At 35.8% G+C, this 22,529-nt stretch overlaps 2 protein-coding genes across 3 annotated transcripts in view; both read left to right on the top strand.

Moving 5' to 3' along the window:
* The window catches only part of LOC134274033 (contactin-5-like), a 33,566-nt gene extending 22,733 nt beyond the window's left edge, over nt 1–10,833 (top strand). The window contains exons 11-28 of one of the 2 annotated variants that reach the window (XM_062756274.1): nt 69–165; nt 310–418; nt 598–794; nt 983–1,137; nt 2,461–2,581; nt 2,842–3,120; nt 3,391–3,557; nt 3,775–3,901; nt 3,995–4,168; nt 4,301–4,447; nt 4,667–4,767; nt 5,781–5,879; nt 6,553–6,703; nt 8,283–8,404; nt 8,777–8,981; nt 9,352–9,467; nt 9,798–9,975; nt 10,166–10,833. In XM_062756274.1, the coding sequence (XP_062612258.1) occupies nt 69–165; nt 310–418; nt 598–794; nt 983–1,137; nt 2,461–2,581; nt 2,842–3,120; nt 3,391–3,557; nt 3,775–3,901; nt 3,995–4,168; nt 4,301–4,447; nt 4,667–4,767; nt 5,781–5,879; nt 6,553–6,703; nt 8,283–8,404; nt 8,777–8,981; nt 9,352–9,467; nt 9,798–9,975; nt 10,166–10,299 (2,679 nt within the window). In that variant the 3' untranslated portion in view covers nt 10,300–10,833. The remainder of the gene's footprint in view (nt 1–68; nt 166–309; nt 419–597; nt 795–982; nt 1,138–2,460; nt 2,582–2,841; nt 3,121–3,390; nt 3,558–3,774; nt 3,902–3,994; nt 4,169–4,300; nt 4,448–4,666; nt 4,768–5,780; nt 5,880–6,552; nt 6,704–8,282; nt 8,405–8,776; nt 8,982–9,351; nt 9,468–9,797; nt 9,976–10,165) is intronic. The other variant, XM_062756273.1, reaches the window with a different exon arrangement.
* Nucleotides 10,834–13,050: 2,217 nt separating this feature from the next.
* The window catches only part of LOC134274023 (adenylate cyclase type 6-like), a 34,690-nt gene continuing 25,211 nt past the window's right edge, over nt 13,051–22,529 (top strand). Inside the window, exons 1-3 of the mRNA XM_062756247.1 lie at nt 13,051–13,584; nt 18,812–18,961; nt 20,343–20,446. Coding sequence (XP_062612231.1) covers nt 13,051–13,584; nt 18,812–18,961; nt 20,343–20,446 — 788 coding nt within the window. The remainder of the gene's footprint in view (nt 13,585–18,811; nt 18,962–20,342; nt 20,447–22,529) is intronic.

The raw sequence follows: 22,529 nt of genomic DNA, 5'->3' as shown, positions 1-22,529 counted from the left end.
ATTCACTTGAAGAGTATATTACGAAGGTGAGCATTGTTTCCCACGCGCCTTGTGTTATATCTTGACAGGTGACGTTAAACGTCCCTAGCAAACAGAATGTGGTCGGCTCTAGTCAGGCCCCCAGTAGAATGAGCAAAAAGATCCCCCTAGAGATTCTCAATCAAGGTGAGTCTATCAACCATGATAATGTTTAATAAAATCTTCAAATTGTATGATACGTCTTTCGCTGAACTTGATTAGAAAGGGGTTGTAATGAGGAAAGTCGACCATGCCTTCATTTTTAATTATTTACGATAAATTACCTTTCAGCTGCTAAGACAGAATGGGGCCCGGTCATCCATCCTGATTTTATCGAAGTCTCCCCCAGCCCCCCTATGAGAGGTCACAAGGTCAGAATGGAGTGCTTCGCTTACGGCACGTAAGTCTTCACAATAATATGGAAATTATTTGTATACAGATAATCAAGATTCTCGCGGGCTACAATGCTCGTATAAGTTACACTGCTGTAACTTTGGCTCAGGTGAGCTAAAAATTCTGTCAGAAAGTGAAGTATTCAAGTAAGGCATATAATTAACTCTGTAAACTGCTTACTGACAGGGCTGTAGAATACGAGCAGACGTGGTCCTATGGTTGGAGTAAAGTGGGCGGGAGAATGCCGGACAGGGCGAAGTACCACGACTTTAACCGAGTGGTGGAGATCGATGACCTTCAGTATGAGGACGAGGGGATGTATCAATGTATCGTCAAGAGGAAGAGCTCTATCGCCACCAAGGAGGTCCTGCTGGCTGTAGAATGTAAGCAGTTATTACAAATAAAGCGCCATTAATTTTTAGCGATATTCAATTTTAGCGATCTTGGCACCCTCGCTTATAATGCCAAAATTAAATCCTCGCTAAAAATTCTGCCTATACTTTATTGGAAAGTGGTATGCATGTGCAGATTTAGCTTATAATATAGATTTCAAAATGATATTTACTTACAGCTAAGCCATATTTTCTGATTCCCTTGGACCACAAACACCTGGACGAAGGGGTGGAGACTTCCTGGCGGTGTCTGGCCTACGGTAAACCTAATCCCACCTACTCCTGGTATATCAACGGCACACTATTTGATCCCAACAGCAATAACGACGTAACAGTAAGTATATCCTAGCCAACCTTTTTGTCCCCCGCTTGAAAAGTGGGGGATATTAATTTGGGTTTGTCCGTCCGTCCGTCCGTCCGTCTTTCTGTCTGTCTGTAACGCTTTCGTTTCCATATCTCGAGAACCCTTTGAGCTTTTGCAATGAAATTTAGCATAGCAACTTCCTATGGACTAAAGAAGACCCCTATTGATTTTGAGGTCAAAAAGTCAAAGGTCAAGGTCATAAATAAGCAAATTCTGTCTGTTAAAACACTTTCGTTTCCACACGATATCTCTAGAACCGTTTGAGCTATTGCAATGAAATTTTACATAACAACTCCCTGTGGCCTAGTGAAGACCCCTATTGATTTTGAGGTCAAAAGGTCAAAGTTCAAGGTCGAAAATTTATACATTCTGTCTGTGTGTAACACTATCATTTCCGGGCGATATTTCAGGAAGATTTTGAGCTTATTTTATGCAATGTAATTTTATACCAAAACTCCCTAGGACCTCTCTCGCCCCTCTCAAAATGCCCCGCCCCGTTTGTTTTATTAGTATTTATAGTATTACATGTCGCTATTTTTAGCGCAGGGGCATGAGGCGAGTTATTGCGTATGAAACAGGTTCTCGGCGGACTTTATGTTCTTGTTACATCTATTAGAACTGTTTAATAAAGGCTAAATAAATCAAACACCATGGATTGTGTAAAATTTTGAGAATACCGAACATGAATATATACATGTATGTGACTTCCGTTCTGCATATACTTCACACTAAGTAAAGCGATTCTGTGGCCGAGTGGTCATGTCTCTCGCTTCACATGCGAGAGGTCCCGGGATCGAATCCCGGTCGAACCTTTCTATATTTTCTTTTCTTTTTTTTTTAAATACATGTACTTTTCCTTTTTTTACTGAATGATAGTATTCAGCATGTGAAATGAAAAATTTATGAGGTTATAAAATCATCATTACAGTGTGATAAATATTCCATATAAAAAGAATCTTCTATACACATAATAAAGAATAAGCAATCAAATCTGTATATGCATATTGACATACATGTATTTTATTTGCCTCAGTATACATGTATACATTTAATAATTCTACAAATTCAGTCAGGGGGATCCGACTTTTTCCCTAAGCGGGGGACACGAATTCTCTGAATTAGCTTGTTTATTCATGTAGTAATATCCTGCTATAACCTGCATGTGGGTGTATACAAGTATATACACAGCCCCCTTGGGGCTCAGTGAATATAGCAGTCCTCGATTAGCTGAATCAAAGCATTATTTGAAGAAAAAAAAACCAACAGTGAAGCAAAATATAATGTTTCTCGTAGGTTAATCGGAATACTATGACCATAAGGAACGCTAATGCCGTCAAACATAACGGGATGTACCAGTGTGCCGCCACTAACGTGCACGGAACGTCATTCAGCGCCGCTCAAGTTCGGGTGCTGGGTAAGAAATATTTATAATTATATTAAATATATATTATTGCTTTGCCGAAATGCATCACAAGCTTTGAACTTGGCACATCGGTCGAATAAATTATATATCGAAACCTTACTTGATTTATAAAAGATTTTCACCAGCTGTACGGTAATGCACTGTCAACACTCTAAACAATTATATAAGTCGCATCTACTTTCTTTTAACGATTGTATTAAATACATGTATTCACCACCCTATTGATTCTACATTTGTTATTTTCATTTTAGCATTCGAACCAAGCTTTAAGAAAAAGCAACTCCCAGAAAGTATTGACGCAGCTCTTAACGGAGAAATCATCATTCCTTGTGAACCGGAAGGGGCACCCAAACCGGAAATCACGTGGTTAAGAAATGGCGCAGCAGTTGGCGGAGACTCGCGCGTTAAAATTATGCCTAATAATTTTCTGAAAATAACAAACCTTAACTACGGAGACCAAGGCTTCTATGAATGTAGAGCAAAGAATATTTACGGAAGTGCTTCAAGTTTTTGCAAATTGAATATTAAAGGTATATGAAATATCCAATTCTTATGTTACGCAATCTTTTTAGCGTAATAGTACTATAAGATAAGTATTGACAAAAGTAAATATGGAAACATAAATGGCATAATAAAAGTTCTCTCCATACAAAAATGAAATTTATAAAATGATTTTTTTTAAATTTAAAAACATTTTGTCTACCCGGTAACAGATCAAATAATGTTACTTGCGTGACCTACAAGAGAATTAAAACAAAGGGAGAAAATACTGGATTTGAAATGTTTTTTTTCCTTGACAGTTGCCACTACAATAACTTACCCCCCGGCTCCTAAGACGGAGGTTTACCAAAACAAGACGGCTCTGATCTACTGCACGGCGTCCTACGACGTCTCCCTAGACTTAGTGTATGTCTGGACCTTCAGCGGGAAGATCATAGACCTTCAGAGAAACGCTCACTATGAAATGGTAGGATTCTACAATCATTTTACTGTTTCTCTCTTTTATTAAAGGGTATCCAATGTTTCTACAATCATCTTTGTTTTTTCTCTTGAGATTGACATAAAATTAGATGCAGGCTCATCTGAAGAAACTAGTCGTAACAGACTATAGTAACATGCTTCATATAGAACATGTAAATTCCTTCTGTGTCAGCCATTACATGTATGTATTTTTTTTGCAACAGGCAAACTTGCCATCAGGCAAGGGTTTATACATCAAAATGGCACAGTTTTATCACGCAGGGAAGTATGAATGTATTGCACGAACGCCGCTCAATGAAGCTAGAGCGGTAGGCGAACTGGCTGTGTATGGTAAGCGCTATATTTCAACAGTTTAAAAAGGAAAATGATTATTTGGTTACTATACATGAAATCTTTAGTCGGGACTTGTGGTTTCTCTCTTAGGACCCCCTGGAGTGGTGGGCGGTCTTTACGCGGACCCAGGAACCCCTACTACCACCTCCATCGACATCTTTTTCTTCCCTGGCTCAAGTCACGGGTTCCCCATCGAATACTTTATAGTAGAATATGAAATTCAATCGGAGAAAGATACTTGGTATTTCAGCAACGAAACACACAGTAAGTAAATATTTTTTAAAAGTAAAAAGCATCTAAATTATTTTTTTGTTTAGGTACACTTTGTCACCAACTAGGAATGGTATGAATTCATAATAGAAATTGAACACATTTTTCTTCTCTTTTTTTTTAAAGCTGTTTTTGCACCTGTAACTGTTATTAACGGTAACGACCGTGACATGCGCACCATTACAGTGCGAGGACTACATCCGGGAAATGGATACAGCTTCCGGATAAAGGCAGTTAATGTACAAGGAGTCGGCCCACCCTGTATACCATCAAGTGAGGCTCCAATGAGATTTATCATTTATTATTATGTGAAACTTTATTTACTTTAAATAGCTTAATAAAAGACATTTTATAATTGCGACGAGGAATACAGAGAAACACATCTCTATACAGTGTAACTCAAACTTCTAGAGAGTTAATACCCTGAAAAAATTATAAGAGATGGGGAGTGTTTCAGTAAAACTGTAATCAAGCTTAACATTTGATTTTAAGGTCCTGTGAACACATTAGAAGCTGCCCCTGCTGAGCCCCCTAGCAACCTCAGTAGTCGGACAGAGGGCGTGGAAGTAGGTCAGCTGATGATCTCGTGGAAGGTCAGTGTAGTTACATGTAAATCAAAGTACTGAAAGTGATAAAGAGAAGCTGTCGTAAGTCTCCAACATTGGATACGATTCCAAATACAAGATGTAAAAAAAAAAAATTATGTGTCGCCAGTAGAGAACAACACTAGTCAACCCTTAAGTTCTTTTTTAAAACTATCATTTCACCTGTGTCCGTTCAAATTAAAATACTCAGATACGAAATATATATATGAAACATCTGTAATTTATTGACAATGCTTATTGTGATGTTCCATCAGTTAGACTGGATTATTTCACGGAAGTGCCAGGTGCCATTTCACGCCAACTTTAATAATCAAACTACGTACGGACATACCAGACGAGGTTTTTTTAATGATATATTCAAACCCTCTCAAGGTCCTCGATCTTTTTCAATTCGTTGGAAATTTTAAGCACCACCAATCACTTATCACTTGCACCAGAAGTAAAAATTTCTTATGAGTCGGCACTATGCTCGCATAAATCATCAATCGACGTTCATATGAATCGGTAATCGATGCCTCGTTTGAATCAGCGATCGATGCCTCATATATATGCTTCAGCAATCGATGTCTCGTATGAATCGATATTCGTATATATGAATCGGTAATCATTGCTCGTATGGATCTACAATTGATGTCTAGGCGGAAGTTTAAGAATTCATTAAACATGCACAGCTGATTCATACTTCAACTAAATAGTCAAAATAATGCACGAATTGCAGACGTTATTTATAGTCAATGCTTATGAAGGAAGGTCAACGTTGTACAATGCGACCAAAAATTTATCAAATAAAGGAATGTAAATAAGTACTTAAAAGCAGTTAAGTCAATATCCACTTCTAGCAAATTATGTTAGAATTCTGTGGTATTTATATTTATATTTAGGAGATGTTTAATTATCAATATAAAGATCCCTTACCTTTACAATATGCATCATAACATATTACTTTTTCTTGACTTTAAATATTATATTGGTATTGATATTATTTCTTTTGGTTGTTATAGAAATTACCTCTGAAGTACCACGGCGCCAAAGGTTTGACGTACATAGTCTACTTCAGATTGTTTAAACCAAACTCCGCCACGGATTCCTTGTGGAATAAGGTAAATTATTCAAGGCCGTAACTACCACTGAGGCAAGTGAGGCAAATGCCTCATTAATATTTTACAGTTTTCTAAAAAGTGAAAAAGTTTTACATTGAACTAATATGAAACATAAAATTATGTATCTTCATAGTAAATAAATATTTTTAACTTTTGTTTCAATTTCTCCAAATCGTTCATCTCACCAGTTTTCCATTTAGAACGCATGTAAAATATAATTCAAAACGTTTGTTTTGTAAATTGTTTGATTGTTTAACATCCCTTCTAAGATTTTATCATTCATATTGAGACACTACTACTTGCCGGTGGAGGGCTTATTGAAGATATGGAAGAGTAGAGAACTATTACTCAAAATAGGACCTCGGTTTAAACGTGTCTCCTGTAGTGCGAACCCGCGATGAATTCCTTAGTCTGCGAACAGCATACTATAACCACTGTGGAACAAGGTTTTCTAATACCCAGGTTTCAGGATCCCCCTCCCCCTGGAAACCCCCATCACTTATCATCATTTACTACCCTTATACCCCGTCTGGGACTAAAATGCCCATCACCTTTGCCTTACTAAATATTTGAGCCTAGTTACGGCCTTGTTATTCATATAAAATCAAGTTGTAGGGAAAAAATACACACCACATTAAATAGTATATTATCAAAATATCCGTGTCATTTGCAGAGAATTATAACAAACTGGGAACAGGAGCAGCTGGTGGTACAAGTGGGGGAGGACTTCTACTGGACGCAGTACGAGACCAAAATGCAGGCTAAAAATAGTCTGGGAACCAGTCAAAACACCTCTATAGCCATTGTCTACTCCGCAATGGGCAGTAAGTACTATAGTGTAGACTAAACAAAAAACAGACGGGGAACCAGTCAAAAAATCTGGATAGTTATTATCTACTTAGCAATAGGTATTGGTAAGTACTATTAAAGTGTAAACTTAATAAAAACAGAGTGGGAACCAGTCAAAACACCTGCATAGTTATTATCTACTCAGCAGTGCACAGTAAGTACTATAGTGTAAACGTACCCCAAAAAAATGGGAATGTAGTCAAAACTTCTATAGTCAGTGTCTGCTCAACAATGGACATTAAGTGCTATTATAGTGTTAACTTAACAAAATCAGATTGGGAACCAGTCAAAACACGTCTATTGCCACTGTCTACTCCGCAATGGGCAGTATGTACTATAGTGTAAAACTAACATACCTTTTAAATACTTTAATATATTTTGCATTCAGTGGTGAATATAATAAACAAATTCTATACATACCGTGACATCATGCGAATTTAGTTAGAGTCTAGATTGATTGATTGATTGTATAATGTTTAACGTCCCTCTCTAGAATATTTCACTCATATGGAGACGTCACCATTGCCGGTGAAGGGCTGCAAATTTAGGCCTATGCTCGGCACTTACGGCCTTTGAGCAGGGAGGGATCTTTATCGTGCCACACCTGCTGTGACACGGGGCCTCGGTTTATACGGTCTCATCCGAAGGACCGCCCCATTTAGTCGCCTTTTACGACAAGCAAGGGGGTACTGAGGACCTATTCTAACCCGGATCCCCAGAGTCTAGAAGAGAAGAAAGTTATTTATAAGTAGTTGTGTGCTTTTGGGAAAAATATCGGTCACAATTTCTTGGATCTTGCTGAGAAAAACGCAAATGGAATGTACTATAGTGACTGTGTAATATTGTCATGTCTATAGGCAACCAGTCCTTTTTACTTACCCGACTGATGGTATATCATTATTGCAAAGATTCTTTCGCCTGATGGTCTTGACGAAAATAAATCAACGGACTCTTGCAAATCAAAACCAAAACCTAACGTTATGGGTAAACATAAAGGGCAAGCGAACGAAACTTGAATTCAACGCAAACAAACGATTTTATTTGTGCAACCGTTATTTGCACTATTAATGAAATGAAAATCAAGAAAACCTTATGTTTTCCACAATACTTGTACCGTGTATTAATGCATGATGAACAGACATTGATGCACTAAACATTGGCGTCGGAAGGAAATTGAAAGGGGGGGGGCTAAGTGAAAAGAAAAAAAATCAAACCTACAAAAAAACTTGACAAGCATAAAAAAGGAAATGTGTACACTTCCACTCACCCCTTTTTGAGCTAAACTTCAACGTGCCTGTCAGAATTGGGGTGGGGGGCTAAACTTACGCCTCAATCTTCAATCCCTATATTATGTCTATCTTTGCAGAAAAAGTGGGGGGGGGGGGCTAAGGCCCCCCTTCCCGGGTTCCGACGCGTATGCTCAACATAACTTTCTCAAACGCGTCCCCACCTTCTCTAGGTCTACATGTACTTTTCACATCTGGTCATTTTGTTATTTGAACAATGCGCGTTATCTATCTCCTTCCTTTTGTCAACTGTCCATTTTTTTTTCAGTGCCCATAGCGGTGCCCACCGAAATCAGAGGCGAGGGCTACAACTCCACAGCTCTATTGGTGACCTGGAACCCGGTGTCAGACACTCGGGAGGAAATTAAAGGCAAGCTAGGAGGCTACCAGGTACGACTACATGAGGGAAAACACCAACATTTTTATTTTCATTCAGTGTTAAGGTACATTAGGGGATCCATGATGGGATCCCCCCGTCCCCCGTTTCCCACGGTATTTCCTAATTTTTTTTCAGTAGTTTTTTAAACAGTAAAGGAAACAATAAATTCACTGTCGGTCCCTTTTTAGACAACTAACTTAAAGAAACCTCATAAGTCATAAATATGTGTACGAAAGAAAGCGGCTTGTACACAAAAACTGTAAAATCAGCATTTTCTTTTACTGTATAAAATACATGTAAATATGCTTACCACATACAATAATAAATTTACTAATAACGATGCTGTTTTGAGCCCCGTTCCTATAAGATTGATTTTTTTCCAGGTAAATTACTACCTACGAGAGCAAGGTGATGACGACACAAAGGATTATAAGTATAAGCAGTCTATAAGATTCCACGGCCAGAGGGATTCCGGGGTGATTATAGGATTAGAACCGGACACGTACTATATCGTGGAGGCCCAGGTCTTCACTGATGCCGGACTCGGTCCACTCGGAGAGCCATATCCGGCGGAAACCATGAATCCAGGTATACCTCACCGTAATAATCATTTTACTGGATAAAATACAGAAAAAGAAAATCATGGACATTTCCAGCTAGTAATGATAAAATTAATAGCTGGATATGTAAGACATGGGTTTATATTTACACCAGAACGCACGAATCAACCAGAAAAAAATCGTAATACGGTATTTCTTCAGTTCAGTATTGATCATCACCACCTACCCCAAACATTTTTTTTCTTTCGTTAATCTTGAAATTACTACATTAAGTATGTAAAGGAGAATGCTCAGATACATATTAATCTGTCATTGAAATTCTCTATCCACCCGACCTATTATAGATACTAAATGACACTGTAAGGTTTGTGACCATGTGTATTTTTTTTCGGTTGTAGCTCCGGCCCTCTATCCACAGGAAGTAGACGTGGTTTCCAAGGACGCTTCTTCCGTCATTCTCTCATGGCGAGGGGTTAGCACATCGCAGGCCGAAGACTCACTGAAGGGTTACAGGGTATGCAAAAAATCTGATGAGGCATTTTAAAAAATAAACTATTTTAAAGTCTTATTACGAAAGGTACATTGCATATGATTTTGATTTCTTTTTTATATCGTGAAATAGCTAAATATAGGTAAGAATCTGTCAGCAAGACAGAGGAAGAAAAATGGAAGCGCTAATGGAATAGTATAGCTATTGAAAATGTCTGTCTTTGTAGCTGGGTATCGAAGCCATTAGCTGCTGATGGTTTATGGATACACATAATATAATGACAATAACAGAATTCTTTTGCTGAGCTCTCAGACGTTATTAACACTAATGGCAGATATATTTCTGCTTTTCCAGATCTTTATTTGGAAAGCTAATGAGCATTTCCGTACGGCGGACCCTATCGATGTCGCCAAGCACCCGACGGAGTATACCATCACGGGGATCGAGAAGGACTATGTGTACGCCGTCAGGGTCTCCGGCTATAGCTTCGGGGGGATCGGGAGAAAATCACCAACATTATACTTCACTCTAGGTAGTTTGTTTAAAAAAACTAATAATCCAATCAAATCTAAACTAAGCAATTTTTATGTTTGTTGAACTTTTATTTAATGGATGCATATATGTATTAATGTACATTAAATTTTCTTAAAACGAGTTTGGAACTAAATACGAAAATTATCAGATAAAAAAATAATAACATCACGTTTTTTTTTTCTTTGCAGCTGGTTCACGTGTGCCTATTGATAGAACTATTACGCAACAACTTCTGGCAGATACATCTCCCAGAATTCAGAGCGCCATCTATACAATCGCTTTATCACTCCTTATATGGACAATAGTGCGATTTATTCATTGATACGCAATGGATTCGTATTATTAGGATGGAATCTCAAATAAATTAGGAGTGGTTACTCAAAAGTTGTCATAATAACAATTTAATTTTACATGTACTAGTTAAACTAGTTCAATGAAATCCATGAATTATATCTGTCTTAAAGAAAAGAAATCGTATTTTATTGTTGTTTATAGATACATTTAAGGATCAATATTTTTTTATATGAATATTTGGGTATAAATGTTATATGAACTATATGTTTGTTTATGAGAAAATGAATGTTAGAGATTTTATTTTTGAAGCCTTTTTTAACCCATTGGCGTTATTTACAATATTTTGTTTATATCGTCATTCTATTCATGATTATTCAGCATAATACTATCATATTTTACTTAGTTTTCATTGTGTGATATCTTGTGCTAATGAAGTGTGAGAGTGAATGTTGAGCAATAAGCATATACATGTAGCATTTCATTAATTTTTATTTAACGATTGATTTTCTTACATGTATGAATGTTTTTTATACCAAGAAGTAAATGAGATTTAATATTCAAATATCTTGTATTATGCATTTTATTGGATGAAAAAAATGTTTCGCAAAAGCTTTCAAGTGACTACAAATTGTGTGAGCATTTAATCTTCATTAACTTAAAGTAGTTCACAACATACAAAGAGTACTGAAGCAAGCTTTCAAATCGTCCCGAAAATCCATTCTTTCAGATCTTTATGCATATTAAATTATACAATATAATAATATGAAAAGTTTAAATTGGTAAATTGACCATTTTCTTTAGAAATTTTGTGTTTATCATATGATCAGGAGGCCAACATTGCAGTTCTATCGGAGCTGGGTAAATGTAGACAATGTGAAAGGGGTAAATAACGAACCGGGATCGAACTCATCAAATCTAAAAAATATTAATTTATAAATACTACAGAGTATAAAACATGAACGCCTGAAAATTCCAGACGTGGGATCAGTTGTCTAGGAGGAGAAAGCATCCCCTGTTAACCGGTCACATCTATCGATTAGATAGTCGGAGTTTTTCGTAGTTAAATTCAGTTTAGAACAAAAACCTAACAACTGGTATGAAAAAAGTCAGTAATAATACAATCCAATGATAGGTTATATATATTTGCTAACAAGGTCATTATAGTGACGATAGAATTTACGAAATGCCGAATTTAAACGGCATTGCTGATATCCCTGTAAGACCAACGTATCGGTGAGTAGCCTGGCTTTACAATGATCGTACACATACAGAACAAGGTCTTAGAAGTGAATAAGTTTGGATACATAGACATCATAAGAAGGTGAGTTTCTAGCATCACTTCATAAGATAAGGAAAGATGATAAAAAAAAAAGCTGAAGTCTTCTCCCTTATTATACAGTTAAGTTGCCCGGTTTTGTCGTCGTTAGACAGTTAAACATCCAAATATTAAACGGATGAAGCACCATTTTTCTTATTCTATTATTATCTGCTCCTGGCATAGACATGAGAGCTTGTCCAAAAACACCAGAAAGCATTAAATTCCTGATCATTTAAAAATGCATAATGAAGCCTTTTCCGGATTTTAAACATTGTGTTTAATTTTACGCATTTTTTTTGCCTAATTACCCATATTTCTTCGACAGAGTTTGATTTTAATAGCCCTTATAGAAACAGAAAAGTTGTTTAATTATACATTTGTCTTAAGTTATCTTTAGCAAGTATGTAATTTTTTTTTAAATCAAACACAACGTTTAAAACTTTTTCTGGAAGAAATTTATAGATATATCTGAGCATTTCTTGCATAAAGACGAACCATTTGTGTTAATGAGATATTTTAAATACTCTCAGAGAGCAAAAGCGTTTTAATAATTTTCATCTCTGCTCATTTCCATTGACATTTCTGTGGCCATACATATATGATGATATGTTGACAACTGACCGTGTATACTTAGTGATAATTTCCAGCCTGAGTTTCCTTCAGGTTTCATATCACACGAAGCAAATCAGAGAGCGATACTATTGGTCTCTGTGTTTTACGCTTTCTCCCTTTGAATTACGCGAATTGATCTCTCACAGGAAAAAGGATTTATTTTACCTGTATAAAATGTGATTAAAATTATTTTAATAATCTCTGTGTTTATACAGAGGGAAATCCCTCGTTCCTCTGATTAAAGGTACCCTGCTTCTCAGACAATGCCATTGTCTCCTGAAAAGTTAATCAATGGTTGGTCCGACTCTGGAACTGCGAGTATATCTATCTATACACCAGGACGGTTATCACTTTTAAGACACTGAGAGATGGATACACCGATAGGATGGAGGGAACACTGGGATGAGGGGTACCGGAAAATTAAAAATAACGGAAACTTGGAAAGAAATCTGGAAAAAATATCCCAAAGTGATAAATGGACAACATGTCTGAAATAGGAAAAGCAATGAATGTTTGTAAGAGTGTACGACGTAGCAACGACGTTTATTGTGTGAACTGTAAAAACTCACAGCTTTCTTGATTTCGCTAATTAAAGTGTAAATATAGCAATTGTATTGTGCCCGTGATAGGAAGATGAATGCTGAAGATTTTGTGATTCGTGCCTGATTGGCTCATTATAATAAATATAGAAAAAAGAGCAGACTTTTGTCAAAGGCACAAATTAACGATGCATTGATTATGTGATGTGCGATTCAGATTCTGTATAATGGGATAAGAAGGTATAATGTACTGTTAATACATGTATTTAAAGTGATTATCTCAAAAAACATACACTCTGATAAAAAAAAAATGTCATCTGTAAGCGCGCGAGTCTACCCGATGCTTGCAGACAATCGCAAACTGACCGCTAAGCTTAGTGTAGCAGACGAACACGCGATGGATGGCGAGGATGAATGGACAATTCTTCACGACAGATTCCCGTGGAAACGCTACAAATCAGAGACCATAGAGCAGAAGTACATACTATTCAGGAAGGAGAAAATGTTGTGTATTTCCAAACACCTACCTTTATCGTCTGTTGTATTCGGAGGCATAATTTTTGCGCTCAGTATTTTCCATTTTGAAGAGGAGAAGGTACCGGTCATATTGTCTACCTGTATCTTTCTCCTGGTAAATATTGCCGTTCTCAGTCTGTACTGCGCGAAGGAAATTCAGACTAACACTTCGCACATCGTATCACAATTTGTCAACATTTTGCCCTTTTTCCTTTTGGTGTTTCTCCAGATCTCGGATCTACAGGATATTTCACTAACAGGGACCCGGATGGAGTGGGTCGTGTTCTTAGTCTTTCTAGCGTTTGTCACCCTTCCCGTGAGATACTGGGTTTGCTGCGGGTGGATTTTCGTGTTGTTTTTTGGACAAATATCAGCTATTGTTTTTAAATTGCTCAAAAGGGGGACTTCTTCTACTGAACTTATTTATCAGGTGAGTTTCAACATCCATTAAACGCCTGTACATTCCACAAAAAAGTTATTGTAATTTTTCAGCAGATTGAAATTTTGGTAATGTTTAGACAAGCCCGTTTGTGGTTTTAAGCACCGTTTTCCCCGTATAGATTAGAATAAGCTGATTTTCTTTACATGTCCATTGCCATCAACTTAATCAAGTCTATATTTCTCAACGCGACAATTTTTACCGCGAAAACAATGCTGTATTGCTGTACATTATGCTAGTCGCGAATACGATTATGTTTGTGAGCTTAAGAATACGGCATAATGTATATAAAGATAAACGTAAATGCGAAGCCACTTAAGATATTTATTCAATATAATAGAGAATACTAAATGACGAAAATTTGAATCACGCCCCATATCAACTCCAATATCAGCCCAAGGGCCGAAGGTCATAGAATTTTGGACTATTTTAAGGCAACACAAACTGAGTGATAAAAACCAAAAAAAAATATTCTGTTTGAATAAATATGACATTTAATGACATGAAAGGATCCGAGGTTATCTAAATGGATTTAGTACAGAGATGTTTTGGAAAGATGTAATAGGAATAAAAGGAGCGATAGAGTTAAATAATGGGCGTTATTAAATGATCAGGAAATACTGTGCTGGTAAAAAATAAATTCTGAATTAACCGGGTGGCAGTCATCTTCGCTAGCCAAGGGTTTCTGATACGCTACTCTCCTCATAAACCTTCACTCGGAGTTCCTCGGATGACTCGTACCTCGCACATAACCTCGGACGTCAAAGGTGTTCTACCATCTTGCTGATTCAGTCATGTGATCTTTTTTGAATTTCTTTCATGTGTCATACATTTGAAATCGGGGTTATTTTGTGGCACACTCTACAGTTTGTTCTTGCTTTCAAAGCCTACTTACATGAGGTTGTAATCAAAACCTGTTTACGATAAAGAATTGCACAAATTAAGAAACATTTTCGAAGAACGTTATGCAGAGCGAAATATGAAAGGAGTGATAAGGCATTTTCCGGCGGAGAAATGTAAGGATCTGATGCATAACTAATCACATCCGAGGTTTGAATGGAGCGTGGAGTCAGGTAAAAACCTTTGGCCTAATAAAATCTGAATTAACCGAGTTCTGATTGGATTTCAGTACACCCAGGTCGACCAATCAGCAATTGTTTTTTGTAAATGACGATATTTGCGTTCGGGATACATCTTCACTCTTTAATCTCGGAAATGAAAAACGCAAGAAAACAACGATCCGTAATATAACATTTAATTCTATGAATAGCCATGGTGTCATCCAATATCTTCTAAATATGTGATTAAGAATCTATGTTGAAGCTTCAGATTTGTTCTATTAACTCAATTATTGCTTCTTAATTATTCTTGAACAAACTTTGATTTAATTTTTTTTAACACGTGTCTTTATTTATGGCGATGACGCAATCTGTGCGTATCGAGATCACGTGACGGAAAACAATCCCGTCTTTTGATTTCACCGTAGGCCAAGGGTTTATGAGGAGAGAAGGGTATCAGAAACCCTTGGCTAGCGAAGATGGGTGGCAGTAAATAAAAAATTTACTAGTTGTCAACTCATGCTGTAAATTTTTATTTACTTCTACGCTGTAAATTTAAACTTTACAACACGACGGTGCTCTCTGATTGATCTGTTCCTTAGAGTGAATTCACCTCAAATTGAAGTTCCAGACGTTTGTTCTACCATTAAACCAACTCAAGATTTGCTTATACAATAGGGGAAACAAAACTCCTATATTCATTTTAAGGTGATTTAACATTCGTCATTCATTGGTTAACCTTGGTCTTTGGCCTTGGTCAACTAATACCTGACCAGATCCGTATAGTCACCAGAAAGCATCATCAAAAGTCCTTAATTGATTAAGGGATTTTTTTAAAAAAAGGAGGGGGGCACGTGTCTGTACATGTGTTCAAATCAGAGATTCAAAAATCCTGTGTTCAAGAACAATATAATACGTTTTATTGATATTTAAGAATGTTCGATAGATGAACCGAAAATTTTAAGTCCTCATTATTCTAATACACACTTTTTTCTGAAAAATATAATTGCAGTAAAAGGCTTTATACAAGCTTTTCATAATAAAATTATGTAAAACGGATTTACAGTCTCAAAAGCAGACATTTCCTATCTACCGAGAAAACAGCCATGTTCACTGAGACAGGTGAAAGCATAAAAATCATTATTCTGATCATTTCTTTGTTCTGTATAGCATTGAATGAGGTCTTTGTAAAATTTAAATTGGTCACATTTGAATATCGATACAATAGACATGGGATCTTTATCAAACAGAAAATATTGATATACCCTGTACTCATCAGCATTCAGTAACTTTGTATTAAAGTATTGTGATCTTCTGATTTATTTCTGACCGATGTTTAAACTTTTTGTCCCCCTTTCCACTGAAATTGGGGGATATCAATTCGTTCTATCTGTCCGTCTGTCTGTCTTGATATATTTCTGTGTGTAACACTTCAGTTTTCGCTCGATATCTCATGAAGCCTTTGAGATTTTGCAATGAAATTTTACATAACTGCTATGGCCTGAAGAAGACCTCTAATAATTTGAGGCCAAAAGGTCAAGGTAATAAAATAATTTTCATTTGTTGTAACACTTTTATTTCCGTGCGATATCTTGAGAAGCCTTTTAGCTTTTGCAATGGAATTTTATATCACAACTTCATATGGCTTAAGACCCAAATTTATGATGAGGTCCAAAGTTCAAGGTCGGTAATTCATATTTTTAGGTCGGTAATTCATATTTTCTGTCTTTGTGTGAAACTTTCATTACCAGGAGAAATCTCTAGAAACCTTTGAGCTTTTGCAATGAAATTTTATGATTTTAAACTTTAACTCCCAATGGCCCTGTTCACCTCTCTTAAAGAGCCCCGACCCCCCCCCCCAATCTAGATTCGCGCATGCCCTCTTTTTCCATATGCGGGGAACACAGATTGTTCTCTTTCCCTCTTTCTGTATGCACTTTTGTGTGTAGCTTTTTGCGCGCGCTTGTGTATGAGGTGATCGTGTGAATGTTTACCTTGACGACAATGTTGGATTTGCTTTTCCATTTATTGGAATTATAGTTTATACGAGATTCTAATGGCAGGTGGTGCCGGGTATCCCTACCGTTATATGTATATCGGAGACGGATTCCATTATCCTTATCTACATCCACGACTCTCTTAATGATAAATCAATAAAATACTTCCATTTACCTCTGCATTCTCTCAAGGTTTTATTTTTCTGTCAGACATCTGCTGTGTACTGTCCATTTCAACATAGGACTCCGTATCATGTTTAATACTCACCTGATTCTGGGTCTAAATTCAGTATCATATTAGAAATACATCATCAAATATTGCCAAGATATTTTACAAAATACCTAGGCGAAGCGTAAAGAATTCTTTGTTTGCAGTTACCGACCTATAATTTTTGGAGTGGGTCGGTAGGTGTGTTTTTTTTTAAATAGATTTAGCTATCAAGTTTTTGTTGGATTACAAATCAGAGATTTTCGTAGGGTTATTTTTATGTTAATAAAGCTTATCTTATATTATGCCAAAATTCGTCCGCGTGGCGAAGTGGTATCTAGAGCATCTGCCCTAGAGTCGCAAAGTAGAGAGTTAATCCTCATACGTCGCGGATTGGAATTCCACTGTAGGACGTGGAGACCGGTCCTTCGGATGAGACCGTATAAAATGAGGTCCCGTGTCGCAGTAACTGCTGGCATGAAAAAGATCCCTCACTGCTCATGGCACTGAGTACCCGCTATAGGACAAAAGTAGCTCTCCACCGCCAAGTGGCGTCTCCATCTGAGTGAAAAATTCTCGACAGGGACGTTGAATTACATACAATCATCGACAGAAACAAAAAATTAAAAAATTAGAAAATTAAATAAGTTTCATTATCATAAAAATTGAACCCCCCCCCCAAAAAAATTCTCAAATAAAGAATGAAAAAAAGTTTGAGTCGGGTGCATTTCATTGGGTCGATAGGCAACTGCAAACAAACCATTTCTTATTTTAGGCCCTATCAGCTCATTTAATGTCCCGCAGCAATGGCGCATGCGCATAAACACTTCCGAGTGGATACAGTGTCTGTATGCAATAAAATCCTTTATGTGAACAATAGATTACTTTTTTTTTGTCGATCGCGATTAACAGATCTTTTTCATTGATTGTTTTTAATTGAATAAGGTAATGTTGATTGATAAGGATCTAATACAAAGCATCTGCGTGTATGAAACTACAACAGAAAATTAAAAATATCGAATTTTCCTTTCCTATATTAAGGAAATATAATTTCACTGAAGGATAAAAATATATATGTTATGAAAAAGATTTAATTTCTATAAAGAAAAAGGAATTTCTATGTTTGTGTTTGGATTCAATTTATTTATTTTTTATCATGCGTGATTTCGAATTTTTAGAAGTCATGGCAGTTTTTATTGAGTCTTTGGTCGAGGTTTGTTCTTCAGAAATGCCAACATTGGCTTCCGTTACCAAGAAACTGTCATTTGTCACATTGATCCGGAAATTTCCAACTTTTCTCAACGCTCGACTGTATTAAAAACGACATCGTAGCAAGGAAATAAAACCACGAAAAAATCCAACATGCTGTGTACCATATGAACAACTCAAAGCCAGAAATCTGCAATAAAACGAATAAAATTATTTTAATATAAAAGTGATTAGCTTTTGGATGAAGAAAATTGTCTTTGCATGGCAATAAAAAATGAGAACATATCAACTGCCATCGTCTCAAATCAGCTTCTGTTTCCATTTTATTTTCAATACATTGAAATAAAATGGACTTGTTATGTTATCATTAACGTAAAGAAAACTGTGTGACTCAACTGCCACGTTTCTCTGTACAATAAATCCCTTGCAAACGAAAGAAAGTACTTTATTTTTATATATGTATAACTTGTAATATGTATAACTTTAAAATATTGAAGTCACAAGGTGATTTTATGTATGCCTTTTTAATCAAATAAAATACAATATATATTTATATATATGTATTTACAAACATGCAATATTGTCTATATAATTTTATCGTAAAAATTACAAGTTCCTAACATGAACATGTATTTTTTATGCAGATATCTTTAAATGCAACGATATATTTCTGTACCTGTGCTTTTGGAACCTACATGTATCATCAGATGGACATGTACCTTAGGAATGCGTTCTTTGTGATGAAGGACTCTTTCTTCACTAACATTGCAATAGAACGCACCCAAACCCTGCAGGTACGTAAATATCCATTGTGCTAAGACCTTACAAGTATGTACACTTGTGTGAGTCTCTCAAAATCAGAAGGTAAGTAAACGCACTGAACGCTCTCAGATCCTTCAGGTTATATGCTTTGAAGGAACTAGGTTCTACAGGTAGATGTGCGTATACGGAAAACTCACAGATCCAATAGGAATATATACTGAGTTAAAGATATCACATCCTAAAGGCATGTACACAAAACCCTAAAGGCTTGTACACAAACGGAAAACTCTGAGGTACAACAATACATGTGAAAGCACACAGTTCATACAGAAATAAGTACTGGTCGTAAGCTCTCAGATCCTACAGAAATACTTACTGAGAGATCTTGGATCCTACAGGAATAAGTGTCGACTGAAAGGTCTTGGATCCTTCAGGAATAATAACTTAATAAAAGCTCTTTGATCCTACGAGGATAAGTACTGACTGAAAGCTCAGGTCCTACAGGAATAATTAAAGCTTAATCTCTCAGATCCTACAGGAATAAGTACTGACTGAAACTTCTCAGATCCTACGGGAATAAGTACTAACTGAAAGCTCTCAGATTCCACGGGAGTACTGACTGAAAGGTATCAAATTTTACAGGTAAGTACAATGAACACCTACAGGTCTCTCCTTTTGTACATCTTCAGACAGCTCCTGGATTCTACATGTATGTTTGTACAATATTATATGTAAGATATTACAAGATATAACATTATGAACTTTATGTATATTAACTGAGATCTGAAATGTTTCAAGAGTCAGCTACCATTTGCTGGGTCGAAGATTTTGAATGTAAGTTTTCCTCCACTTTGCCAAAAGCTGTTGTAGTGAAGATATGGCAAGTGATGATGTTTCCAGATATACATGGATATTAGAAAATAAAAGATTTACTTTTAGAAACTTTTTTTTACCTTTTGAATTGTCATGATGACAGTATCAGGTAATTGTCCTTACGTAGCGTCACGTATTGTTTCACAAAAACCGAGGTCCTATGACACAAAAACAATGTTAAATCATCTTCAGTGACCCTGAAAGCCTAATATTGATTTAAAACTTGCAGTCCTCCACCGGCAAGTATTTCAAAATTTACAAAATTATATTTTAAATGCTTTGTAAATGAAAACAAAAGATGAACGATTTACAGAAATTGAACAAAAGTTAAAAAATTATTTTGAAATTCAATGTGAAAAACTTTCGGTTTTATGAGGCATTTGCCTCACTAGGTAGATTGAAAATATGCTCTAATATTGCCATACAAATATGAATATGTGTGTTTATTTTTCACATCGAATAACAATTGTAAATGAATACTAAGATGGATGAATTTAAATCAAAGTGAATAACGAAAGATATTCATTATTTATATTTCAGAAAAATCTACTTTCCTCCACTTTGCCAAAAGCTGTTGTAGTGAAGATGGGGGTGGTTCCTGTCCACAAGCACCTGTGCCATTTCTATGATCAGCATACTCTCACGTATTGTTTCACAAGTAGATCTCATTGTCCTATAATGAACCCAATATTCGAATTACTTCCCCCATATTTCAAAATTTACAATTTCCACAAAAGATAACGTAGAATTAACGTTTTATTTTGAAATTCATACTTGCGGTTTTATGAAATAGAGATTGAAGCTCTAATATATATATATACCATGAATATGATTTTTCACATCGAATACATTGTAAATGAATATAATACTAGCGGCAAAGCCGAAGAGAAATAAAAAATATCCTTGGACATGGGGAACCATAAATTGATTTTCCATAACTGTTGGCATTATACCGAAACAATCATAGGCAATGTAATTTTTTTACCAGATATTCCGACATTTGAAAAAAAAAGCACTGTAGAGGCATAATTACAAATGCATGCGGTTTAACACATTGTATAACAAGTAATGCATCATGTTCTAATACAATTAAATTATTTTTAAAAAGTATTTTCTTAGTCTCTTCTCGGGGAAATGGACAGTTTTATAGTATTAATTTTATATAGAGTAATTACAGTAGATGTATAATAAATATCATTATCTCAATACAGTATACACAGATCATTCTGTATTTTCTTCTCATTTTCTAAATTTCTTTATACTTATTCAGTGAGCATGTATTAAGACTTCACTTCATTTTGTAACATAATGGTTATTGATTTTACACTATCTACGTACATGTACTATTTTGCCTGGAATTAAGCATGGATTTAAGATAAGAAGAGTCTACGTCTAGAAGACAGATATATGAATAGGAACTTTATAATGATTATAAAGAGGTTTGAAATGGATAGGCTACCGTCCTCATAGAAAAAATAGGGAGAAAATCAAGTCTATTGGCTTTCGTTAAAGTTCAGATCTGACTGAATCTTCAATGCAGTTTTATTTGTAAGAAAGTTAAAGCGATGTTAATGAAGAGAGTCTCTTATCTGTCCTTGGTTCCACCGTCAAAGATCTTAGCAAACGATAATCATTTTCTGCATGTCCATATCTTTATCAGCTTGTCAAAAAGCGTCTCCCACTGCACATTTTGCCAAATTAAGTTTGAAATCTCAAAAGTTTATTTTCAGTGCAATCAATGGAGTTTTATGTGCAATCAATGGAGTTTTATGAAGAGACTTACTTTTACAATCGACGACTGACTTCTACAATTTAAACATAAATTAGACAAACTCTAATTACTAGAATGTAAAAGTCAGCTGTCAAATGTAAAAGAAAGCTTCTTCATAAAACTCCAATGAAATTATAAGCAGAGCAAACATGGGCCATGAAAAATAGAGGTGGGATCAGGTGCCATGGAGAACCTGGCGACCCGTCACACCCGCCGTGTGTTCCAAATAAGGACAAACGGGAAAATAAATCTGTTGTCAATTCAGTGTTAAAGACATCAATAAAAATTCGATCCAACTACAAATTGTATTAGATTTATATATACAGAGTCATTGAATGAACCAATTTATTTGGGTATCGTTGACTTAAAACGAAATAAATAAAAACTTTGTATCATCAATTTACTTCTGCCCCGTTTTAGAAATTCATAGAACGAAGGTCATGTTCTTGCATGCATATCGAATGAACTTGGCTTCAAAAATTTGATGAAAGGTGATGTTGGTATATTGCAACATAAATAAGTAAAGTGGACGATAGAAAAAATAAGTCATAACAGGATATACTAGAATAAACAGACATGCTCCAACACACCATTTGTTTAAAACAGTCTCATTAGTTTTCTTTGTCGATTTGTGGAAATCAATTATACTTATCAGCCACCCTTTTTCTTTTTTTTTTTAATAAAGAACTAATACAAGTCAGAAGAGATTGAATTTGTATTTCAGTATGCTATTCTGTTTGCGTTTGTGATTTCAGACTATTGTTCTGTTTGAGTTTGTATTTCTGCTTTCCGTATGCTGTTCTTTTTGACTTTGCATTTGTGATTTCAGAATGCTGTTTTGTTTGAGTTTAAATTTCTGCTTTCAGTATGCTGTTCTGTTTGATTATATATTTGTGATTTCAGACTATTGTTCTGTTTGAGTTTGTATTTCTGCTTTCCGTATGCTGTTCTGTTTG

Source organism: Saccostrea cucullata, unplaced genomic scaffold, assembly GCF_032062105.1.
Source record: "Saccostrea cucullata isolate Sc308-1 unplaced genomic scaffold, CSIRO_AGI_Scuc_v1 ctg166, whole genome shotgun sequence".
NCBI classification, from domain to species: domain Eukaryota; kingdom Metazoa; phylum Mollusca; class Bivalvia; order Ostreida; family Ostreidae; genus Saccostrea; species Saccostrea cuccullata.
The sequence above is the reverse complement of the archived record's forward strand: the minus strand, read 5'-3'. Positions and strand labels throughout refer to the sequence as shown.